This window comes from Sinohyriopsis cumingii, chromosome 6, assembly GCF_028554795.1.
Source record: "Sinohyriopsis cumingii isolate HCF-2022 chromosome 6, ASM2855479v2, whole genome shotgun sequence".
Taxonomy (NCBI): Eukaryota; Metazoa; Mollusca; class Bivalvia; order Unionida; family Unionidae; genus Sinohyriopsis; species Sinohyriopsis cumingii.
In genome coordinates, this window is record NC_142966.1 from 87224756 (window position 1) to 87252187 (window position 27432).

The 27432-nt window shown below is 34.9% G+C and overlaps 1 protein-coding gene across 1 annotated transcript in view; it reads right to left on the bottom strand.

Moving 5' to 3' along the window:
- Positions 1-760: 760 nt before the first annotated feature.
- LOC149797386 (GTPase IMAP family member 8-like) overlaps positions 761-27432 on the bottom strand; it is a 38762-nt gene continuing 12090 nt past the window's right edge. The window contains exons 3-4 of the mRNA XM_089962162.1: positions 25960-26026; positions 761-8227 (exon numbers count right to left, since the gene is read on the bottom strand). Of these exons, the coding sequence (XP_089818288.1) occupies positions 7560-8227; positions 25960-26005 (714 nt within the window). The 5' untranslated portion in view covers positions 26006-26026 and the 3' untranslated portion in view covers positions 761-7559. The remainder of the gene's footprint in view (positions 8228-25959; positions 26027-27432) is intronic.

The window sequence follows — 27432 nt, forward strand, 5'->3', positions numbered from 1 at the left end:
AGTTCAAAGAGCTATAAACTTGAATTCATTTTGTTGTGCAGTGTCATCTCATTCCGATACAATACCTTTAACTGCGTTTGATAATTTCATGTAATTCCACTAAATTTGCAGTTTTGAGTAAAAATACAAACAAAAATAATTTATATCAAAGTTGCTTTCGAACATATTCTGTAAATCAAGATTAAGCCATATAGCGTGTGTTATTTACTCTTCTAGTTTGATAGATTAATGTATGAAACTCGTTCGACTGTTCATCTATATAAAGTTTCTTGACATACAATTTATAACAATATAAATAATTGTGACCAACATTATATCGGCAAAGAATACTTAAGCAGACATAATGTCGGACCTTTTTACTTACCTTCTTGTGAGATCACCTGATAAGGGCAAGAAAGATCTGAGTGCACATGGATCTCCAGTACGAGATGAAATTGCCTCTTGAACGTGGTAACGCGGCTCATGAAAACAATAAATAGCTATCTTTACGATACCAACTTTAAAACGAGACAGGTGTACAACACTTTGGACAAGGAATACGAAATAAGTCTGGATCACTTAATCCTGTTTTGACATCTTTCATTTCCAGGAACAAGGGAACAGACGCCAGTACGTTCGGTGAAAAGAACTCAAAGCTCGGAGAAGGTCATCATCATTAATTATAGAAGCCAACAAAATGAAGCAATGTTTCAAAAGCATAAAATGCCTAATTTTATCAGTAACTGTCTTATTTTGAAAAGTAATAAAAAAGCTTCATGTCTACTTGTAAGTTGGATTTATTCATGATGGATTACTAGGGCTCATTTATGCTCATATATTAATAAAGTGAAACCTTTTATGCAACGTATGCCAGAAAAATGAAACAATACATGATGTCATTTTTAATTCTGTGAATAGTTTACGGACAGACATTATCAGTAAGAAATGCATAGAAAATATGGAAAATTTGCAAATCTTCTTTGATATTACTTTAACGCAAGATTTCAATGGCAACCAGCAAATGAACACAAAACTTTGGTCAAAATTAAATTACTCTGCCGCATACTTGTAATGTAAATCAAAGGAACAAAACTGAAGATTGGCAGAAAACAACCCTTATTTAATAGACCTCAGTAACATTGATGATTGCAATAATGCTTCCACAATGAGAAAACTGCAAGACGGGTACAACTGTATCACCTAATCCTAAATAAAGCTTTCTGATGTTGTTGTACAAAATATCTGAAGATATTAAAGTCTCGTAATGATGGTACGAAGAATGTAAAGGCATATAAGTTTTAAAATATCTGAGAAACGACGACCAGAAACCTGTCGATGTCGTATCAACCTGGAACAAGGCAGATTCCAAACGCAGTGAACACGTGTCAACAAGATTCTTGGTCCTATCACGTGACAATACTTACACGTTAGCATAACAAAACCAACGTCCCCATGTCTCTGATACAAAATCTATTTCAACGTCATCTGCTCACAATGAGTCATCTCCCTTTTAATATGGACCCGAGCCTTTTATCATCAACCTATGTAAACGTTAGCGAAACCATGTGGAAAAAGTGATTAAATCTTTTTCATTTTGAACCTAACTGATATGGATGCCTTGACTCTCTTGATATTGATGGGTCAGTGTGTTCAGTGTGTGTCAGGGAATGCATTTAGCGAAACGTTTGAGAATTTATTTTGGGGACAATAGTTGCTTGCAGAATACTGGCGGCACAACATACTAGATATAGAATGCTTGCAATATGTTTTTCTTTTCTCATGTTTAGATCAAATCTAGAAAGAATGATTTATGTTTATAATAAAATACAATGATTCGTTATATGATTCTATAAATATCAATTTATTCAATTTTCAGAATAAAAAAATAAGCCAACCAACATTTTTATTTCATTTTAAAGGCATACTTTGTGTATTGTCACGTCTCTATGGTCTTAAAACAAAGAAATAGAAAGATAAGCGAAAACCGACAAGTTTGGTATAATTCAATAAATATATATATTTCCCTAGAATAAAAGGTGAAAATTTAAAAGGGACAGACAGTATTGTGAATTAAGTTCCAGATAGTTATAAAGTTCTATCACAAGTCCAAAAGTACAGAGTGCCCGTAGCCTAAAATATACTGATGTACTATCAAACTTGATGAAAAACAATAATATCATTAGTAATGTCCTTAAATGAATTCACAATATCGCTCAAAAAAGTAATTTACTCCAAAAGTATGGATGAGCACTTAATAACTCCAATGAATAATTTAAATCATCTCAAATTTTAACTGAACACAACTAAAATACCCATTCTACTACATATGATAAAATATGAATAAATAATTCTGATGAAAAATGACCCTATATAGAAACTGTTACTTGACTCGTGTCACAATCGAAATTTCCATCAGATTCGTAAACAAGGTCAGGTCTGTTCACATTAGCAAATTAGCTGGCAAAGATCAGGTATACCAACCATGTTTCACCAAGTGGAAAACTAATGTCTTAATTTAAAATCCAATTAAACATGTCTAAAAATTGAAATTGGTCAGGTAGTCTAAACTCCTACCCCAGTTATGATTAGGGGTTAATCAAATATACACAAATTAAATATACGTGACAGTATGCTTTCCATTTCAGTGTTTGTATTATTACTTTGCACGTAACTCTTTTTGCAGACGTAGGTACAAAGTATACAGTCTATACAGAAATAAAAGCAGCTGAGCAAGATGTCAAGGTTATGTTTTGATCAATGGAAATCATCGCATCATTTACCAACTAATACAACTGAGAGTCTTCGCAAGCATTTCAATAACATAACCACGTCAATTGGGAATCTTTCGGATATGATATTATTTATACAAGCGATCACTGATTATATATATATATATATATATATATATATATATATATATATATATATATATATATATATATATATAATACGATTAGTTTTTTGGCCCTTGTATGAGCTATGTATAGAAATTACTTTAAGGACTCACGGTACTAATTCAACTCCAATGGTAAGCATATGGAAACACTATCATATTCAAAATTCAATAACTTAAAATTTATGGGTGCTGATAATGACACCTATTATTCTTCATGCACATCTAACCTTGGTGCAAGCTTATGTGTGGAGAACACCATTTGACCCGCGGCACTTTGTTTGCTTACATGTACATGAAACACGTGTTATTGATTCTGCACCAAATGAATCAGGTGCTACTTTCAGTATTGAGTACTCCTGAGTCAAGCCTGTAAAAATGCTAAGCTTGCATCAGTAGAAATTTGTCAATATTGTTTTTACATTACATATAGGATAAGCTCTCAATAGATATTTTTCCTAAAATTTTAATTTCATTATTAACCAATTATGGACCAACAAACATGTAAATACTCTATTATTTCTTCACCCATTTCTAGACTGGTTCACAGTTCTTCCGTATAATTAGTACCGTGTGTCCTATAACCAGATTTAAATTTTTAGAAAAAGTTGTATTTTACTCCTTGATATTAGAGCATAATTGTAAGAAAGAATTGGCCATGCTTGTGCATGGATAATAGTGCAATAGCATTTTATGTGATACCAATATCTATAGTTAAATTGCATCCGCATTACATGTTGCTGTGTTGTATTGTACTTATTAGTGGCTTATTCTTGTTATTAAAATAATTGTTTTCTGCCTTAGTATCTTCATGTTATCTTTCTATGGAATGCATACTACACAAAAGAAACACAAGCATGCTGACATCAGCAAGTATGACATCACAGGGTATCAAATTACATGACGCACTATATTTTCATCTCTCACTGGCTATAAGACAAGTTTCAGATGTTTTAAATTTCAAACTTGCATTTCTTTTCTTGCTGACTCTCACAGAAATAAGATGCAGTGCATCCCTATTCACATCAATCAAACAAAACAAATAAGTGTGCCACATGACAGGTCAAAATGATAAGAGGCCATTGCCCTTTTGTGACTAAAACAAATACACACACCCATGAAGCTTCAAGAGATGCTGACATTACAAACTTATTTAAACTATCATCACAGGTAATTCATCATCCCCAAATGTTAATAAAAAGGTATAAAAGCCAAGGAAGAGTTCCATAAGCTTTATTATACTGATTATACTGAATAATTAAATAACATAGTGCTACTTTTTAGTATAAAACTATGGGGAAGGGTGAATAAGCAAAAAATAGACAGAGTAATTTCTTCAAGCCTGGTAATGTTCCCCACAACGGGGGGGGGGGGATGTGTATCAACCCAAATAACACATCAACATGAGGTATGTTACAAAAGGACAACAAGAGACAAATTTGAAAAAGCTATCCAAAGTTCCTATAATGCTGACATTGATGTTAGAGACAGAAAGTATATGCACAAACTGTTATGACTCAAGCTATTAGGTATGCTGGAGGTGGAGAAATGTGTGAAAAACTTTGCTATGCCAAGACAAGTTCATGTCTCTATGCAATATGCAGACACTGATAAAAATTGTCACTGAATAAACTACTTGTTAAATTTAAGTAATAGAATTGAATTGCGTATTGAAGTTGTCTAATACATAAATATATACCTACATTTACCCAAAGCTCATAAAAAGTTAAGAAAAAGTCTAAAAATCATTACTGTGGCTACTTTCCACTATAAGCAGTGTTAAAATACTTACTTTTTAATATAAAGCTGAAAAAATGCATACATTATTGAACAAAAGAGAAACAAAGCAAACATTGCAATCACTCAATTACATTCAAAGGGAAGGTAATACACCTTGATTTGGCAAACCAAATAGCAAGCTCTAATTTACAGCTAAATGATTCCTTACTATTACTTGATGGTAAGAACAGAGCAATGTAGGTTTTATAAATAGCTTTTGTTTCAAATATGAAACCATATTTCTGACATGAAGCTTGTTTTCATTTATTCACAACAACATACATGGTGAACAAAACACATATTGCTTAGTGCACGCAGTAATCAAATGCTGAGATTTGAAATAAAGTGTTCTGAGACCACAAGTTGCAACACCCTGACTATAAAGGTTTTCTATCATGGGACTTGGTACATGAAGAAAAAAGAGATCTGGTTTGGTGGGAGAGAGCAGTATGTTCACCATGCAGTTATACATCAAGAGTGTTTCAACTGTATGAAGAGAGGATGGGGAAGAAAAACTGCCTGTGTAAATAATGCAATACAGATAGGACTTTTGCTGACTTATATTAGTAATGAACGCTTGAAAACTATTATTTTAAGTGAAAATATCCCTCCCTGCTCCCTCAACAAAAGGGATGCAGACAAGTTCCAATACTGTTTGCCCAAAACTGTAATGTACCAATATGAGAAACATGCTGAACATAGAATAGGTGCCAGGGAGTTTAATTCTAGGATAAGAAATAAGACAGGTATAATTGATATTCAATGTGACTCAACATATAATAATTCAATTTACAGGTTGAGGCAATGCAGCATGTGCAGTTTTATGCACAGTCCTTATTTTTACGGTGTTCTCTGCTTTGATCTGCTGAGTGTGTCTCTAAAGTTAAATGATCAGTACTGATGCATAAGTGATTGTGACATAAGTGGCTTACATGTAAAATCTCCCCCACCCCCTTTTGAGGAATTGTTGCATGTGTTAAATGGTATTTAACCATATAGGCCAATCTATGTGTACCATCATATGAAATTCTGCCATCAGGCCATACTATGCTCTTTTCCCTATGGCCTGAGCTATCTACTTCCACTCTCCAGTGTATTAAACCATCCCCATCTGTCTTTTGTATACAATTTTTCTCCAAAATCACATGCAAACCGTATTAAAAAGACTCCATTATGATTGTCATATGTAAAAACCACCAAATTGATACCCTGGATGCACGTGGTAACCATGGAAACAACCAGCTCCTATTATGGTATAGGTCGCATATAGGACTCACGGTACTAATTCGACTCCAATGGTAAACATATGGAAACACTATCATATTCAAAATTCAATAACTTAAAATTTATGGGTGCTGATAATGACACCTATAATTCTTTATGCACATCTAACCTTGGTGCAAGCTTATGTATGGAGAACACCATATGACCCGCGGCACTTTGTTTACATACATGTGCATGAAACACGTGTTATTGATTCTGCACCAAATGAATCAGGTGCTACTTTCAATACTGAGTACTCCTGAGTCAAGCCTGTAAAAATGCTAAGCTTGCATCAGTAGAAATTTGTCAATATTTATTTTTACATTACATATAGGATAAGCTCTCAAAAGATATTTTTCCTAAAATTTTAATTTTCATTATTAACCAATTATGGACCACCAAACATGTAAATACTCTATTATTTCTTCACCCATTTCTAGACTGGTTCACAGTTCTTCCGTATAATTAGTACCGTGTGTCCTTAAACCTTACTAACTGTCTATAGTAGCAAAATCTGAATAAGAAAACTTGCCTAGCCAAAAATAACTCTTAAAATAAGAAAAGAGAGAAGAAACCAGACAAACGAGTTCAAGGCAGAATTCAACAGGAACATGAGCTTAAGGCAGAATTTAATGCACAGTGGCAGGTAAAGTGCATATTAATATTATTGTGAATAATTAAAAATTATGGGACTGACACTTTACTGGGCAAAACAAATACCCAGGAATTCAAGATTAGACCATTCTTCTTAATCTGTCGTGTATTGAAACTCTCTCTCTATTCTTCAGCTATACGATTTTCCAATTAGCTGCTGTGGTTCACATATTGGCTGTTAGCTTGGCACCATTGTTATTTACGTCATAGTGGATATCATTAGAAGTATTGTGGCGAAAATCCTGTGTCAAGATCATCATCCATTCATACAGAAAGAGTAGTGCCAACACGATTTGTAAGACAGTCGTCGTGACAGCTATACTGGAAGTACGACATACACCATTTTCATTTAGGACCAACCAGGTAGCATAAAGAAATCTAGTGTTGATATAATCATCCATTTGGGAAAAGTAGAGATAAAACTATTTTCAAAATATGAATTTTGGTTCAGGACGTTTAACAACAACATTTTCAAGACAGAAGTGGCGGCCAAATTGGTTGTCAAACCAGAACTATGTTCATTATTGACCAACTGGAAATCATAATAAGTCTTTGCCGCGACCATCCATTTAAGAGGAGTGGCAACAATAAGATTTTCACGGTGGTCATTGTGTCAACTGCACTAGACAATAGATCGGGGCTCTTTTCATAGTAGATAAGCTACAAGTCTTTTAATAAAAATGCAACACATGTTGATATGACCATTCATTCAAAAGGAGCAGCAATAAGATTTTGAAGATGGACATCATTTTGATTTAGGACCAGCTAGGGTCTAGACCACGGGATAAATGTAGGTATAAACCAATCGTTCAAGTAGTTTAGGAGAAATAGTAATAACAAACTTGTGGTAACGGACTGACGGACGACTGACCATCCCATAAGCTTTTCTTGTCTATGACCAGTATAGCTAAAACTTTAAGTATAAAGAATTCCTTAAGCAAGAAAATAGTAAACAGTTAGCAGGTCTAACAGTTTAAAGTCTAAAAGCTGACTATCTGGCAGCATATATAGCCCCTAGTACAATTCCGGCTATTACTACCGCTGCTAATGACAAGTTCAGAAAATTCCATGACCCAGTATTTTGTTGGCTTTCATTCATGGAGTTCTCGCCGCTTTCTATGATGGACATCAACTTCTTAACCTGTGACCTCCGGATATCACTGTTTGAGGTGACGTTATCAAAAAAACAAACTTGTGAACTATGCTTTGTGATAAATTTCCTCAGCTGTGAACTACAAGAACTTAGAAAGTTTTCAACGTTCATTTTTCCTCCCAAATTGTCCGAGTGAGTGACCACCACAATTATTTGGTCACGTAAGTTTCTTCCAAATACTTCTTTGAAATTCCGGATTGACTCTTTACACTCATCGTATGAAACATGTTTCGCTCTAACAACAAAAAGAACGACAAATTTACCTCTTACGGACCAACTTTTGCGTTTAATAGCTTCAATCACCTCTGTCCTATACTGACCAAAACCTGGTGTGTCTATTACCTCGATTAATTTGCCAGGAACGGCTCGAGTTGTTTCAGAATTACACACTGGATCGCCAGTTTCATCGTTGTAATTATTTTGGGGTAGACTGTTGCTATTGAGAATTACATTTCCGGTGGAAGTTTTTCCAACTTTATCATTTCCAAATAATAAAATGGTTAGGTCTGAAATAAAAGAAAATGACTGGAATTACAGGTAAAGTATTAAAAAACTCTTCAATAGGTATATTTGCTCATGACTTTTGTGGTCTAATATGTGTTATGCAGAATAGGCTTATTCTGGAACAATTATTTTACACTAAAGAGGCTTATATTTAAAGTTAAACAAAGAGACCTAATACAAAATCACGTAATGTATTACATCCCTTGACTTGGGCTCTGTTTTCTGCTCTGAGTGTCGCCAGAGCCCCCCAAAAAATGGCAGTCAATTACTGATGAAGTATAGTGATGGAATTCAATGGAAATGGAAATGGCGGCTTTTATGTAATGTTTCATTGGAGCAAGACGAAAGAAGTTCTTTTATTCTTTTCCTTAACTTCAGGACTAGTAACGGTACAGCAAACGTTGCTCGGATGAAACATACTGGGAGGTATATAACCAAGACACACATTGCCGAATTCTTTCTAGATTCTTATACAGGGTACAGATTATCCATAATCAATGCAAATATTGAAAAAGATTCAGATATTCAATTATACGGTAACTGGTGACTAACTTTTTTTGAGATGATATTGGTAAAGTGAAAATAATAAGGTAAAGAAAGTAAAGATAGTAATAAGAATTACCTGATCATAAAAGAAAAGAATTTAAACTTAAGTACACTGTTTTTTACTTTTCTCTTACCCATGCCTTACAAATATGACACACACCGAAACGAAATCTTTTTAAAAGAAAAACAACAGTGTCTTGTAAAGGGATATTCAAAGATTTTTCATGTTTGTTATCTCCGTTTTCAGCAGTTTACAAGAACTAACCTTCTTTAATTTTAGAATGTGAATCTTTTTGATATATCAAAGTTTTTTTCTTCTGCCGCCAACGAACAATGTTTTAAATGATGAAGGCACGCATGAAATGACCTCACACAGATACAGTTGAGCAATTTTAGCTATTACCATTATTCTGGCATAAAAATCCACGTATATCTTAATTTCGGGATTACTGGTAAGATCAAGTGTACCTATGGCACACACACACACAAGGAAAAGTCCAATGTTTAGGCAAACCGCATATATTTTGGTGACTCCTGTGTACAGTGTATAATGAATATGAACGAGTCATTATTTATACCTGTAGGGTATATTCTGTGTGAATTATTCTAAGGACTGTTAAAAGGCATAAAAAGGAGTAAAATAATAAAAAGGAAAAACATAGTGTGTGTTCCATTTATTGTCGCTCGAAACTGAAACGATCTACTGGCGTTTATTGACCTATCAATGGGCGACGTAGCGCAATGGTTCATGTGTTTGTGTGGCCCAGAGGTAGAGTAAATATATAATGTTCAAAGGTGATAAATATGTATTACCAAACTGTATTATACACAGTGAAAATGTGCTATTACGACAATGAGCGGGACTAAAAGAAAATAGTTACATAAACGGTGTGATGTAAAAATCAGACTTCCGCTTATGGTATCCATCAGGTAGTGGTTATGAATGGATGGAAGAATGGATGGATTGATGCATATATATATATATATATATATATATATATATATATATATATATATATATATAATGATAAAAAAATTTATTGGAGACAAAAAAGACATATACAACATTATAATGATATATGATTGAACGTTGTGGGGGTCCAGATGCGAGACATTGCTTCCAAGTCCAGTGATTTTTCGTATGGTTGGGTGTTTTACGGCACAACATTAAACGTAGGTTACTTATTGCCGAGGCAGTTCGATTGAAGTGCATTGTCTGTGGGGTGTTCTTCGGCAAAGCACTCCACAGTAACTGACCCGGAGTGGTCCAAAGGTAGGATTCGAATCCATACCCTCTTGGTCCTGAGTCCCGCAAGCTCATCACTGGGCCACCGCGGCTCCAGTCCATGGAATAAACTTAATATTTAGGATAGATTAATAGAAGCTGGCTCCGTCCTCATACAGATATACTCATTACAGTGTCGTGAAAAGTGAATATTTGTCCGAATTCGTGAGATGAGCGTGTGACCATCAGAGTAATATTTTCAGTTAACAATTCGGTTGGTAATATTATCTGAATGTAAGTTCCAATAGCCTTATAATTTGGACTAGCATTTAGGAAATCGCTGAAAATGCTGATTCAGTGATATGGAATAAAGTGATTAGAAAGCGACAGCCACGAATCATACATGATAAGGATATCAGGGATATTGCCCAGACTCTAAATACATGAGACAATACATAGCCTAGCCAGGTTCACCAGCTGGTAAGCAAATTTCAACTGTAAGCAACATTTATCGTGACCATTTTAAGATTCTTAGCATAAATAAAAATTAGAATCAATTTTTGTTTATTAACAACAATACAAAAATGCTGACGAACGGGACTCCTCTGTGGAGCATGTTGCACGTGCCGCTAGTGATATGGTCAACATAAATTCAGACAAGGTCAAAACATTGGCTTATAAGTTAAAGAAGGAACAATCTGATATTTTGGAGGTTACCAGAGGTTCATGATAACGGACTGTTTGGATGCATGACGTTATCGGCGACAAATTAGGACTTGACCCAGATGCTATATGCATGCAAAGAGTTCGCTGTAATGAAAATGGAAATGGAAAAGGGCAGATAAATATGAACAAAAACGCCAACAGAATTACCATCAACCATTCCGCTACAGTGAGACACAGGTCGTTGAATCGATATTGTCAAATGCGTTTAGACTGAAGGCCACCGAATATGGTATTAGTCGCAATTATCTACAAGAAATTACCGATGCTCGGAAATCGTTGTTTAGTGAACTAAAACTTCGGAAAAAATATAGCCACAGTCAAAAGATACCATTTAGTTTCTGACGAATTTAACCTTGGATGGCAAGCAAGTCAAAGATGTTTTTCCAGATTGGTATCAAATTAATAGGCACAGCAGACTGAACAACAATATCATGTCCCGCGGACCTAGCTATAAAGCCTCACAGGTCGTGGAGATAAATTCTGAAACAAGCGACATTAGATACGATGATGACTATGATGCTGACAGACAACACGTTGTTGCAATGGAACAGTTTTAACCAAAGAGGTCCGATCTGAAGACATCATTGTGGAAAGTGATGGTGACTTGCAGCATTTGTCACTACCATTACAACTACTGGAGAAAAGAGTTTCGGAACTATATTGTAGATCTTACAGAAAAACCGAAAGATAAAGAACCTGCTGAGCTTTAGGAGCAATTACCAGAGAATTCGGACGGTGACTCGGACCCTCGTGCATCGATTAGCATTTATGAGACCGCGGAGTGTTCAAAGGTCGATTATAGTGTTGATGTCACACCAATGTCAAATAAAACTCCAAATTTGTGTATACCAAGTCTATTAAAGAAAGATATCGAATGAATATCTTTAAATGTTTGTAATCTTCAACGTAAACACTTTTACTCTAATTTATGCGAACTCATCCTAAAATAAATGTTTGTATTTGTGAAACAAAGCTAGACAACTTTGATACCATTGAATTGCGTGGATATACTTATTGGTCGCAAAATCGAAAGCAACGATATCTCCATAATAGCGGCGAGTTGGGCGTTTTTATTTTAAAAAAATGTATTTTTAAAAAAAAAAATGTATTTCTACTTTTACAAGTATCGTTGAATTTGAATTAGATTACATATTTTGGTTTATAATTCAGAAGCTGCTTTTCAAACTGACGATGACGTTTATTTTGTGGTTGTTTATGTTCCTCCATCTGACTCAAGGCTTTATGCTAACGAAATTGACATGTACGCATCCGAAATTACTATCAGGTGTACGTCGAACAAGTGTGTGTTTTTAATGAGAGACATTATTGCCATAGCTCATAACATAAATGAATATCTGGAATTGGATGAGTTCCTTCTCAATCCCTTTAATTTAGGTGCTGATTGTGCAAAGGTTTTAATGGTACTTTAAAAATTCTCGATAAATACAAATTGCCCAAGAAACGAGTAATACCGGACTGGGAAACTAATAACAATGGAGAGATTCTGATAGACATACGTATAAATAAGAATCTTATTATATTAAATGGAAGATGTGATGATTGTATGATTGTTGGTTCTACAACTTTCCGAAACACTTATGCTATTGACTATTCTGTCATCTCTATCCACGTTCTGAAATATGTTAATAATTTTTACATACATGAACTTGAACCACTTTATACAGACAGTGACTCATTAGCTTTAGTGCCACAAAACCATGCAAATTTCATTTGATGAAAACAAAATATCTTCCCAAAACCCACGATGGCATGAAAATAGAAAGGATGATTTTATTAATAATAAACTTGAGAAGATAGTAAAGATGACCTGGGATGCACAAAATAGTATAGAAAACATCGATAAAAATGATATCAATAGGCTGTACCCATCGATATCATCATTATTTAACGATTATGCTAAAAATGTTTTCTTGTAAATAGTAATCACACTTGTAATGAAATAACATGGTTCGGAAGAAAATGCCGACATTTCAGCAGACAGTATCACCTAGCAAGCAAACTATATTACATAAACCGAACACATACGAATTGAACAAACCTAATGTACGTAAGTAAAACATATAAAAACAATGAAATTTCATATAAACAGATAAAACAGTTTAACGTAAAAGATTGCCAACAATTAAAACTAGAAAACCAAGGGATTATGGAATTATACTAAACAACACAGGAAGAGGGGCAGAGAAACATGTCGTTAATCTCGAAGAAATATGTGATCTTAAAAAGAAATACCGATAATGAAATTGCAAGAAATAATAATCGGAAGATGACAAATATTACAATTGATGACAACAGTGAAATTCTGAATTCTGAAATTATCTATTGTGTTACAATCATTAAGAACAACAAAACACCGTCGAATGATAATGTAGTAAACAAATATATGAAATACAACTCTGACATGCTTATGTCGTTAATGTCTCTTTTTTAAATATAATATTTGACGCTGTTCTGATTTTGACCTCATGGCTTGAACGAATAATCAGACCAATATATAATGGAAAAGGGGACCCTAGATCACCTGATAATTATAGAAATATCACGATTTTGAGCTGCGTTAGTAAACATTTTACATCTGCTCTTGAAAAAAGACTTCCGAATTTTCTAGATTTTCACGATGTTCTCAAATAGAACCAATCCGGATTCAGGCCATTTATTCAACTACAGATAATATAGTTTGTCTTCACGCTCTTACTGACATTTTAAAAACGGCAATATTAAATTATTGTGTGCCTTTATTAATTTTAGTAGAGCTTTCGACAATGTTTGGAGGATAGGGCTGTGGATGAAACTATTAGACAACAGTGTCAATGATAAAATGTTTAGAATAATATAAAATATGTATGATTAAATAAAATCGTGTGTTAGGCATGCAAGAGAGCAATCTGCTTTCTTTCAGTGTAGTAAAGGTGTGAGGCAAGGTGAAAATCTTTCTCTAATTCTATTTATCATGTATCTAAATGACTAAAATATATGTTTGAAAATGAGTGTAATAGTGTGCAATTAAATTTTTCAATCACTATATGTCTTTCGTCCTTCGAATTTCATACTACTTTGCATCGATGAGACTGTTACTGTTAGCACTTTTATGTCTTTCCAACAGTTTCAAAGATTTTAGGAATACTCAGAGCTGAGGAAATTGAGTATTAAGTTTACAAAGACAAAGATCGTGAGTTTTGGTACACGAAAATTGTATAAAGATAGATTTATAATTGGCGACAATCTAATAATTGTGATAAAAAACAACACAAACGCCGAAAATTATATGCAACTAGTTTCTCATTTAATGTATGCTTCTTTAGACACGAAATATTTTTTGGATGAAACTGTTAGACAACATTATTTCATGCCAATAGATATTGTGCATGGTGACATGAATAGACTCATAAAAGAAACTTATTGGATTCATAAGTTAGATACTCTGTATCCTAATGGACTTAATGCTAATGCACTATATAAAATTGTATAATTTAAATTGATATATTGTATATCCTTTATAACAATATAATTATATGTATGACTGTATGTCTCTTGTTTATTTTATTATTTTTCGACAATCTAATACAAATATGTGCTTAATTTAAATACTCAGGTGTTATGTTTCTAAAAATTGAAGGTTTGTTAAGTTCATTAAATGCAACGTTGATCAACCTAGAAAGGCCCAGTATCTACTTTACCGAAAAGTAAGATTCGTAAAACTTCACACATTCCTGTAATTTTACTATATGGGTGTGAAGTTTGGGAATTCGAAAGTATCACAATTTCTGAAAATTTTCCATTCGAAATTTTCAAGAATATCATGAAGCCGAACAAAAGTACTCATATATATATATATATATATATATATATATATATATATATATATATATATATATTTGTGTGTGTGTGTGTGTGTGTGTGTGTGTTTAATTCAGAACTAGAAAGGAAACCTATTTATATCATTATCAGATCACGAATGATAGGATTTTGGATGTCCATTATCAACGGTAAATGGACTAAACTCTCTAAACTCCTTTATCAGAAACCTTTTACGAAGTCATTACTAACGCTAAAATACGTATAAGCGGATGTACAGCATAAAGGACACTCTGAAACTATTGGGAGACCTGACCTCCTATATTATGAATCTATTAATATTGCGAAAGGAATAAAAAAAGATGTTAAAACAATTTTCGAAGACGTTTATATACAGGAATGGCAATCGTCGGTAACATTATCATCCAAGGGGACATTTGTCAATTGTCCAAAAGACTTGATTATGGGAAACAGCTTATCATTGCTAACTGGCAATTAGTACTTGCCATTGATAAAGTTCAGGACTTGCAAATCAGACTCTCAGCGGAAGTCGGTCGTTAGAAGAAAACACCGTTTGAAGAACGAAAATGTAATCATTGTAATAACAGTTACGTCGAGAACGAATACTATTGTTTGTTTGATTATTTTTCCCAAATTTCACAAAGAAAGGGGTACGTTTCTAAAACCATTATTTTGCCTCAAACCATTCTTTGGAAAGTTACAAGCTATATTTGCCACCAAACAATCGCAACATTCTTCAAAACCTTGCCAATGTGTTACTGGAATAATGAAAATTTGTACATATTTTCACAACAATATCTTTTTCTCTCTTGTACTTTTGTACACTGCATCAAATGTATTTTGCTGTACCAAAACGATGTTATATTTATGTACCAAAATGATCTCACACTACGTCCGCATGCTTAGTCTTGCTATTATTTTAAATGTTGACCTATGAAGCAATTTGTATCTCCATATGTTGATGACGTCGCCTTATAATATTGGAACAGTTGTGGTATTCTCATATGACATATATGTGTGGCTGAGATTTATTTTTATTAATAAAAGTTTTGTTCTACTCTATTCTACAACTTAGATGTGCGGTCAATGTTTGTTGTCTTGTTATCCTCAAACTGTATCCAAGGGCTGATGGCAATCTGGGACGTTTTAATGCACTGGGTGTGCTGTGCCCGCAGTTGAAGGTCAAAATAATCTTCGAGTCAGCATAAAAGTCACGTGTGAGATAGAATAAAAGTCAAGTGTGAGATACGATAAATAGATAGGATGATTTTTTTTTTCTACATATTTGTTTCACCTAGAAAATCGCTATCCATACTAATCAGAAGTGTGGGAATCTTTGGTCGTAATACAAAAATAACGGAGCGGTCTTAATTCGGATTTTTACAACGCTGGAATTTAAAAAAAAAAAACACACACGGTTCTTTACATTTCCAATCACTATAGTGGAATTGGCCTTACTACAGTGGTGATCAGGTGGAAGGATTTTACTGTATGTATTATTAAATACAGATGAACATTAAATGTTTCAACATTGGTTTTTTAGGCTGTATGTCGTCTTAGTGTTTCCCCATAGCCTAGAAACGTCTAATTGTTTCAAAAGTTCTGGGGCATTGGAACCACGCAAGGAAAGTATACTGTCGTAAATCTTCAAAGTACTTCGTGATGAATAACTGCTCTGAGGTTTCGGGGAAATCTTTTTATATATGTCTGGGTGTCTAAAGTTGCACATGTAACCATCGCATATGGAATTCATATAGAGTTTTAGTCGCCGTTATATTATTGCAACCTGATCATAAGCATAACTCGGACATCCTTTTTATGTCATGCTGTCGGTTTCTTTACTGATTGCAGTCATTTCAAGAATCATGCACAAGCGACCTCTTACAAAAATATAAAATGTGCACATAAATATCTAACCTTAAACCAATCAATGTCTTACATTGTGAATCACCACCCTGTTACATTCCTTTTGTAGCTGATTCCTCTTCTTTTCTACGAGAGTATTGTGAACAGGAACATAATTACAAAGTAAACATAATAAACAGGTCGGAGTTTTATTATTTGTTCCAAGTTGGAATCTAATCAAACGATATATATTATATTAATTTCAAGATCACAGGGAAGAATACATATTGCCAATGAAAGGTACAGGAACAAAGAGAATTTACCGTGGGGAAGCGATAATATGGGCAAAATGGGAATTTAACATGGGGATTTAGACGATTAGGAACAATGAAATTTAATATTGAGATGCGAAGATATGGAGACAATGGGAATTTAGCATTGGAGTTTCCATGGGGACAATGGGAACTTAACATGGAAATTTGACCACTATGGTGAAAATATGAATTTACCATGGGTGTTGCCTCTCTATCTGGACGTAAAAAGTCAACAGGGACTTGGGTCACTATGGTGACAATGACGTTTTGCATACATGAGAAGGGTTGCGATGCGGACAACCAGAAGTTAAAAGATAAAGGAAATTCAATATTGCCCTATTATGGAGAACAACAGGAATTTATCATTATGATGTCATTCTGAGATCCAGTTGCGAATTTAACATTATGATCACATGGAGGTCCCAAACTTTAATATTAGCAACGTACTACTATTCTATAGAGAATATAACATAATAATGAATCTGGTGTCCATGGATACAACGGAAAAACAATTAAATAGAAAATCAAATTATATATATATATATATATATATATATATATATATATATATATATATATATATATATATATATATATATATATATTGTTCCTAAGCTTCCGTGCTGAGTACAGGTTAGTTCTTGCAGCCTCACAAGCCTTTGACAGATTGTACTTAAAACTAGAAACATATTGGAGAAGATTAATTGTTGTATCTTTATTTAAAGAAGTGTATCTTAACAACTTCAATTGTCCACGGACAGTGTGTCCAAAAACCAGTTCAAACGAACTAAATCCTTAAGATTCTTGAGCTGATTCCCTAACATCAAAGAACAGCAAATGAACACCTTCGCCCTAATCTTCTCCAGTATCAAAACAATATAACCGAATAATATTTTTCAAAGTTTGAAGTAATCTTTCTAAATCTCCTTGGCATACAGGGCGATAGGCAGAAGACTTGAGTTGCTGGATGACTAAATCGTTTTTAACTTGCTGGACAATTACAGACAACAAAGTTGACCCTTGATCTGATTGGACAGATTTGGGAAGGCCAAATTGTGTTAACAAAAATACAAACAACTTATTCAAAGTTTTTACTATTGTTTTAGTTTTAATATTCCTCAACGGAATTGCTCTGTGAATCACGTGGACGCACACATTAAGGTCAAAAGGTGTTGATTGCATGCCTTGGTCTTGGGTAAGGGACAGACACAATCTACTATTATTCTGCTAAATGGCTTGTCAAACGCAGGAATAGGTTTCAGATTAGTCTTAGGTATCTTCGGATCCGATTTTCTTACCATTTGACAAGTGTGACAAGATTTAAAGTATTTACAATATCACTTTTAATTTTCGGCCAATAAAAGTGATTCAAGATCTTCCGATAAGTCTTATTGATCACAGTATGACCAGCCAAAAAGTATTGATGGGTGAAACTAAGAATTTCCTGTCTATACGACTTTGGATCTACAAGTCAACTGCTCACTGACAACTCGTCACCAGCAGGTACATTAGGTAGTCTCCATTGTATCATAAGAACCAAAGTTTTAATAAAATAACAAACAAGCACTTCTGTATCTACAGTTCACTAATAGATAGACCTCTGAAACAAGCAGGAGGTCTCATGATCTTGTTACTGTTCGACGACAAGTGATTGTCGGTTGTCATCCTGATTAGAATAAAGACTATGAATAGTAAAAAGAGAATCACTCTGATCTATACCGTTTGATTTATCCATATGAGGAGCAAAAGCGACCTCATCAAAAGCCTGACCAATGTATGTGTCAGCTAAATGAATATTTCCCTGATCAACACCATTCCCAATAGCTTTCTTGGCCATAGTTCTAGTAACTGCACAAGCTGCGTATAAATAAGGGATTTCTTTTTAACAGGATATACTATCTGATCCAAATAAAGCTTGCAGTTACAATTTGATTAATCACAACGTTATCCACACATACGTCACTGCCAAATAATAAATGAATACCCTTGATAGGTAAAGACGACAACGTTCCGACTCGCATGGGTCCTGAGACTAAGTATGATGAAAATTTACACAGTGGAGAAGAACATTAACACAGCCGCACTCTGCTCCCTCAATAATAAAACACATTAAAAGAAGTTTTCTCAGACAAAGGCAAAGACTTCTCAGAAAAAGGCAAAGTACCTGATAACAAAAGGGTCTGAGTAGCTCCTGTGTTCCATAAAATTTTAATAGGTATTGGATTGTCAGAATCGCAAATGATTCACATAGAACCGTTCAACATGCATGATTCATAATTTTCCGTAATAAAGTCAGACTGGGGTTTGTTTGACCCAATAAATATAATGCTTTCAATACATGACTGTGACCTTGATCTCTTTGATCAAAAAGCATTTGGAATAGATGTGACCCGATTCTGTTGCTTATTTTTCAGTTTCTAGCAGTCAGAAATAACGTACCATTTCTTCTTCCAATAGGTACATGTAGGAAGAGATCAGGATTTCCGATTAATCTTATCGGAAACTTGACTTCTAAAAATTGTGCCAGATTGAGATTTGGAATTGCTCATATAAGACTGAAATAGCTTTTTACCAGAAGACTGCTGAGTGGAAGACTTACTGACAAAAGAAACTTTATAAACTAAGGAAAACTTGTCAGCTGTATGAACAGCATTTTGTAAAGTTTTGACATTGTTCTCTTCAAGATAGGTTTTAACGTCACTATAGACTTAATTCTTAAACTCTTCAACTAATACGAGTTGTCTGAGGTTTTCGTAATTTTGACCAACGTTTTTGGCTAAGCGCCATTATCAAATATTTGCCTCATTTTCTCTTGCAAATTGGCCATGGGCTGTTCTGTTTCTCTTTTATAGTTCCAACACTTTTGTCGACAAGCCTCACGTACCAGCTTAGAACCCGTCAAGATACATTCCTTAACCAGATCATAACTACAGGGTAAATGTAGATGTAACGAGCTTTGCCAAAATGTGCACTCTGTAATGACAGAGTCCAATGCTCTCTTGGCTATTTATAAGTTTCAGTATCTTTGTTTCCAAATGAGAACAATATTGATCTACTTCTTGTTTTAAAATGTGAATGCTAACCAGCTATTTTTAGTAACATCACAACATGAATTTGTGTGCAAAGTGGGGGAGCGTTTTCCACTTGCCAGATCTAAATCGTCTGATCTAAATTGAAATTCCCTTTCTTCCTTTCTGTCTCTAAATTTCTTTCTTCCTTCTAATATTGCATTTGCATTAGCATCTCTTCTCTTTCTCTATCTCTCTCATTTCTCCCTCTGTAACGGTATTTTTATGTGTCTCTCTCTCTTTCCTCTTTCTGAAGCTCTAGCTTTCTTGGCTCTATTTCGTTCTTGTATTTTAAATTTCAATTCCCTAACGTTTAAGTTAGAGGCAGATGGAAAATATCTAATCAAACCCAAAACACATTTATCCGAAACATTCCTTTTCTCAAAACATTGGACCAAAATAATTTTATTTTTTTTATTTCTTGTTTTGTTAAAGAAGATTTGCCTCAGAAAGATCATATTTTCTGGCAGGCAGGAGCAATTAATCCTATTTCAAGAAGCCTTACCTTTCGTGGGTAGGATTTAAAATAAAGTTGTCCACATTAGATGAAATTGAAAATGCTTGTTGGTTTCACTAGCGATTTCAATAATGTGAGATAATACCTGTAACTTAGAAAATTTAAAATCAAGGTGTATTAATATTGGGAAACAAGGTTGGCTGAAATATTTTAGAGAAATTCGTATCCTGGTGACCAATATTCTATTACGACAATCTGGTCATAAAATAAATAATAGAAAAGTGTGAGAAGCAATAAGCCTTGTAAAATTAACATCTTAATTATAATTGAGGTCTATTACTAAAATTATAATATAGAACCATGGTAAACACAATGTCTTTGACTCACAGAGAAAATATTTGCTATGTATTAGTTGTTCACATAATTAAGTAAACTCAATGATTCACGTCAATAGAAAATGAACTTGATTTTCGACAAGGTAAACTCCAATATGCAATTATCTATATCATATAATAAAAAAAAGAACTAACTCACAAACAATGCAAATCAAATATACATAACAATTAGCTGGTAAAAACGTGATCACTTAAAGGAAATGTAATGAGTTTATGCGTGAAATTCCTGTCAATATCAAAGGATGTGGATTCATTGTAAAACCCTCCTTAAAAGGTCGTCTCGTACTAAGTGATCACCTGTCCTAAGTAGCCACTTTATCATGCACATCAAATTAGTATACAAATAAATCACTTTTAAACAAACACTTGCAAAACAAAGAGACTGTCTGTGCTTTAAAAAGGTTAAGACGTGTACTATGAGAAAGAAAAGAGCACGAATGATCGTTAGCCAGAATACAATAAAGGCAGCGCGACAGAAGAAAGAATTCGAATGTGTTTGCATGTATTTATACAGCTAGTTAAGTGTACGAGTATTGATGAACTAGATAAGGATAATAATGAGCAGGAATGCAAAGATTATGTCGAATTCTGGGACAGTGAAATGTGTTCCATTGTGGACAAATTTAGATGTTATTTTATGAAGAATACGTATATATATATATATATATATATATATATATATATATATATATATATATATATATATATATATATATATATATATATATATATATATATATATATGTGTGTGTGTGTGTGTGTGTGTGTGAGAGAGAGAGAGAGAGAGAGGGAGAGAGAGAGCCGGGCGTTGTACAAAAGAAAAGAACACAACACTCTCGAGTCGTGTGGATTATTTAGCGTCAATGATACGAGATAAAAGAAAACAGAAGAAAGAAACACTACAACGAAACAGAACAAATACTTAAATATACAATACTACAATCGAGACTAAAATGATACACGACCAGCATGCCGGTATTTCAGTATACAGCAATGCGATAATATAAATATTTACGGATTACCTAAGGATAAGTTATGTGGTTTTTGTAATGACTGGTCACCATCACGCAATTTGCTGCCATCTCTCTCTCTCTCTCTCTCTCTCTCTCTCTCTCTCTCTCTCTCTCTCTCTCTCTCTCTCTCTCATAGGGGCACCGGGTGGCCGAGTGGTCTAAAGTTCTCAGTTAGTTATAGAACCATTAATTATTTTATAGTCAGAGAACATATTCTTGGGTAAGGGAACAAATAATTGAGTAATGAGTATATTATGACGCACTCTTTGGCTTGTAAATCGATTTAATATTTTTATCCATTATACATTTGCTGAACGTCAATATTTACTTTCATTTTGATATCCTGTATTTAATCTGTCACAGGCAAAATAACACGAAATCTTGGTGCGAGGCTATGTTATTAGCTGCAAACCAGGAAGCTTTGTATTTAGCAGCATAAAGCACAATAAAATATTGAGAAACACCTGTTTTTTTAGAGGGTTAAACATCTTTAACGATAATCGTGATATTTATCTTATTCGTATCGGCAAGAGATGGGGTTCGAAAAGATTTATGAAGCGTGATACTAATTTCTGAGTAAAATCAGAGTACGAACATAACAGATTGAAGATTCGCTACCAAATGTTGTAAATATTCCTTTAAGCACGCTCATTTGCACGTCAGATAATAATTGGCGCCCACGGTTGGATGGGAAGAATGTGATTATACAGTTAAGTTTTGAGGATGTCATATGAACAAGCTGACGAATGGCTTATAACACTGTCCGATTCAAAGCGCAGACAAAGTGCTAAGGATGGAGATGTGACTGCAGAGTTTGCGTCGATTGACCAATCTTTCAACGAAAGTTTCGAGATGGTTGATAGCGGTTAAAAACATGAAAAGCGAAAAAAAAAATTAAGCCTTCAACCGCTGAAGATATAATACAGATTGTAAGTGGGCAAGCAGCGAATCTCTAAAATAGCTTGAACAAAGCACACTGATGAAAAATTAGAGACAGCCATGTGCGCTGTTCATGACATTATTGTCCACTCAGGAACTAGTTTATGAAATGTTACGGCACAGGTACAAATTAAGGCGCGGTGTGGCATGACACAGGCGCAATGATCACATACATCAGGTAAAGCGTAGTACATTGATGTACAGACGCAAGGGTCACATGCGGTGTGTGTGCTTGCGACGTTACATAACACCTTGACGCCAGACAACGATAGTATACACCATGTTAAGATTATGCAAGTTAGTAAAATGGAAGACATATCCTGTTGTGGGAAAACCAGATTGTACCAGTTGTTCCCGTGTTTCTGACCCCAAAATGTGGCGCAAGCACTGCCTTTTAGCCCATCGATAGCACATGTAACCTGCTCTAATATGCTGCTGCAGTACATTGTACACAGGCCAATAGTCCTGAGCCATATTCGTGATTGCATGTGTCTACAAGAAATAAGCTGCTAAATCAGACAACAACAACAACAAGCTAAATCAGACAGGTCAGACGAAATCATGTCATATCAAACCAACAACATGTGAGGGAACTGGTTCTTATATTGTAGGTCTGTATGTGCACATATTAACGGTTGGAATTCGCGCACAAATTTATGCATCCCGCCATGTTTCCTAGCTGACAAGCGCAAGGTGTCTTCCTAAACGTGAAAGATAGTACTGGTGAGAATGACAAGCGTCTTTTAAGGGCACTTGAGGAACGATTTTCACCCAACCCACCAATTAAGTGGAACTGTATAGGGCGCAGCTAAAATGTAGCAAAAGAGAGATGACAAAGAGTTGGCGAAGCTCTTCCGAACCTGGACAAATCACCACGAGACTTATTCACTTATCCTATCCAACAGCAACAGGTCATTTAACCGAAGTTCTGGCCAAAGAAACCTTTACTGACGCACTGGTAAATTCGGATATGCGACATCGCATTCAACATGCACGAGTATATGTAACAGCCATCATCATAGGTCTCGATACAAAGTTTTTGACTGATACCGGAACGACTGTTACACTGGTTTATGAGAAATAACACTAGCAAATCCCATTCAAAAGTGGACTCAACTTAGCAAAACTAAGCAGGACATTATCGCTGCTGTAGGTAACCTGCTCACGTTTTTGAAACAAACAAGTTTCACTTTTGGATTAGGTGGTAACATTTGTCACAGCAAAGCAGTGATGCTAAAGATTGATGTTGCCGGGATCATATGTTTGTCCTTTATAAAGAACAATTGTGGGATAACAGACGTTGTCAACAGCATATTTAAGTGTTGGACAAATCACTGCCCGTCTCATTCGAAGGAATGTTGGAGTGTTAAAGAACAGCTTTGACAGCACTTGTAAATCTGCCGCCTAGAAGTGAGATTGCCGCACCCGGTATCTGCTGTGTTCCTAAAGGTACAAACACCTCTCCAATTTGAGGGCCTGGTAGAGCGATCTACATCGTTTTTGAGGAAAGGCCATCATATAAAATTCCCACTGGTATAAAGCGTACACCTGAGTGAAATTGGGCATGGAAGCTGAGAGAGACAATGGAAGCTGCTCACGCTCTAGCAAGGAAAAATATCAAAGGTGCCATGCAGCGGGAGAAACGATATCTTAACAGCCATTTGTCATGAGGAAAATTCAAAGATGGAGACAAAGTATATATGTTCTTTCCTCAAAGAAAGATTGGTTTGCCTCCAAAGCTTCGACTCACTGGCAGGGACCGTCCAAGGCTTTAGACGAAGTGAGCGAAGTCACGTACAAGGTCAACTGAGGGAGAAACAGAAATCCACACATTGTACATTGTGACCGTATTCAGATTTGCCGAGTTCTGCTGCTAACTGGAGAATCGAACCTGCCACAAATCGCAGAAGATGCCGAGGTATTTAATGTTGCATAGGACGTCGGAAATGTCGACTTGTCTGAACCATTTGCCGATACCATGGCATACGAAATTAAGTGGAACGGATGTTGAATTTGTTGAGTCATTCACTGCGCGACCTCGCCGAAAACGGCATGTTCCATATTGGATGGATGATAATGTTTTCGTTTGTGCTTGTACTGTTTTGTAAATAAGTTATTATACCATTTATCGAATCATTGTGAGTCAATGCATCACTCGTGTTATGACGTTCTGATTTATTGATCATTTTTTATTTGCTAGTTGATTTATTCCCATTATTAACAGGTATTTTCATTATGTTTTGTTTCGTTTTAAATGTGGGACGTATTTCTCGGAGGTTTGCGTAAAGTAACCATTTTCCCATGCATGTTAAGTCGGCTGTTTTAATAGATATGCCCGTTTAGAGAAATGGATGGTCCACTTGTGAATAGACTTGTCAGGTAACGTGATAGGGGAGCTGATTCGGAATTCTGATGCGTATCGTTCTCAGAGGATGAACACAAGAGAAGCAGTAAATCACGAAGGTATTCGTGAGATAATTATCGTAATAAATAGGCTAGAATTGAAATGCCTGATGAAGGCTTTCCACGACTTTAGCCGTATTAATGACGATAAAGGAAATTGTTGTTTTAATTTTCTTGTATCCGCAAACAACAGTGCTAGAGCAGATACCAATCTCTGAGTAACAACAGAGTACGACCAGCATTGGGGAAGAAGATGCGCTACCAAAGTTGTTATTATTTCTATAGGCACGCCCCCTTACACGTCATAACATAAACGTTGGTTGTCTATGTGGGTGTTGTGTCTAATAAGATATATAACTGTCGGTCTATCTATGTATTCCATTCTGATGTTAAATTCTCATAAAGCCTTATTCTGAACAACAGTGTTCATTTTACATAAATTGGAGGAATTTAGTGACTCACAGTGTTAATGTTCCATGGTGTGCGGACTAAAATGTAATATTAAATTCAAATTCTGTGTTATACTGACCGAAACGTTTTGTTAAATTTACACAGGGTGATATACTCTCACAAGCGTAATGTTCTTTAAGATCCAACACTGACCGTAACGTAGTGATACTTTTCCATATTCTCCGTACCTTTCAAACTGTAATGTTAGATTCCTACAGATGCCATGCCGCCCTAAAACATAGTGTTAAATTCCCGTAGACCACATGGGCATGGGCGACTCACATAATAATATATTTAGTGCATTCGTTCATTATTTAAAACTCTCAGTGAAACAATTGCAGCTTCCTTGACTCTTTTAAAGCAGGTTAGTAAAAAAAAAATCTTTTTCTGCTCTTTTGTACATATGATCATAAATTATAGCATTTATTTTGTATTAACCAAATTTCTCTTTTTTATGTTAATCTTTTTTTTTCTTCTTAAAAACACATACTGACTTTAAAATAATCAGTGTCTTACTTTGTAGGCCTACCGAATCCAATCCTTCTTGTGGCGCAGGTCTCATCTTTTCTAGGAGAAGGGTATGCTAAAAGAGAAAATAACTACAAAGTAAACCTAATATACAGGTTAGACACTTGGTTCGAAACGGGAATCTAATCTAGGCCACGAGCAACACCGCATTTCGCCATGAACCAGCGCCCTAAACCATAAGGCTGTGTGCTTGTTCCCAAACTAGGTAAAAACCGTGTGTGTGTGTGTGTGTGTGTGTGTGTGTGTGTGTGTGTGTGTGTGACCCATGTCATACAATAAAATTACTATAGAATTGTAAATCAATGCATTAGTGGTAATCTTTCGAGGAGATTCGGGCGGGTTCGAATCCCGTTGGGACTGACCTAAATAGTAACGCTAGTACCACTACAGCAGATAAGATCTGGTGCATGAAGGAAAGCTAACATACATTTCCCGCCAAACTAACCAAAGGTTCTCGCGTTCCTCCTCTCGACTTTGGAAAGGCAACATTTCGGGTCATTACGCTCATACATATGAAGAAAGATCTTCTATCACGCAAGTGAAAGCGGGCAATAGCCATAATCGGGCAAAAGCCATAATTCGAAATAATTAGAACGCTTCTACACTTCGAATTTGGTAAGACATCATTTTTTTAAAATTGTACTAAAATTATGCCATGCTGGCGTGCGAGTTGTGTATTGTATCTATCTCGTTGCTCCTAGTCTTGTATATTACGTATTCGCTCTGTATTGTTTGGAGTATATTCCGTTCGTCTCCGTTAATATATATCGCAAGACCAACAGCTCACGATGGCAACCAAGTCTAAAGTTCAGTAAATTCCTCAACAGATTTTTAATATTAGTCCAAAACAAAATAAGAAATAAATAAGTAAGTAAATAAAAATATTGTTGGCGTGTATATAAATAAGGTACTCTATCTTGCTTGTGTAAAAGAGTCGATGTTGAAGGCCTATTCTGCGTTAGAGTTTGTGACAATAGTTTTATAAGTTTGGCTAATCTTGCTCATAAAGAAATATATTGTACTTGTTTCTAAATCTGTATCTGCAATTATTGGTAATATTGTTTGTGTTTATTGTTTGGCTGATGTAAAACTTTAAACAGTCATAGATTTAGACAAATTTTTGATAAGTAATACATTTTGACCACGTTTTGCAAGTTATGGCTAATATTTGAATACAAATTTGCATTCGAAATGCGTGTAACAGTAACTGGTCATTCTAATAGTTCAATTTTTAACCCTTTTTGTTTTACATTTCATCAAATTAGCTGTCAAACTATTTCTTAACATGGTTGAAAATAATTTCAATAATTAGCGTGCGGTTTTAAGTAATAACTTATTATCAACGTATAATCTGCGCCATCAACCCCCAGTTTAGATCATTAAATACTGATATTGCTCTTCATCTACCTAAGTACATTGAGCTAAGATGCATCGATCTAAGTACATCAATAACTTTTGAAT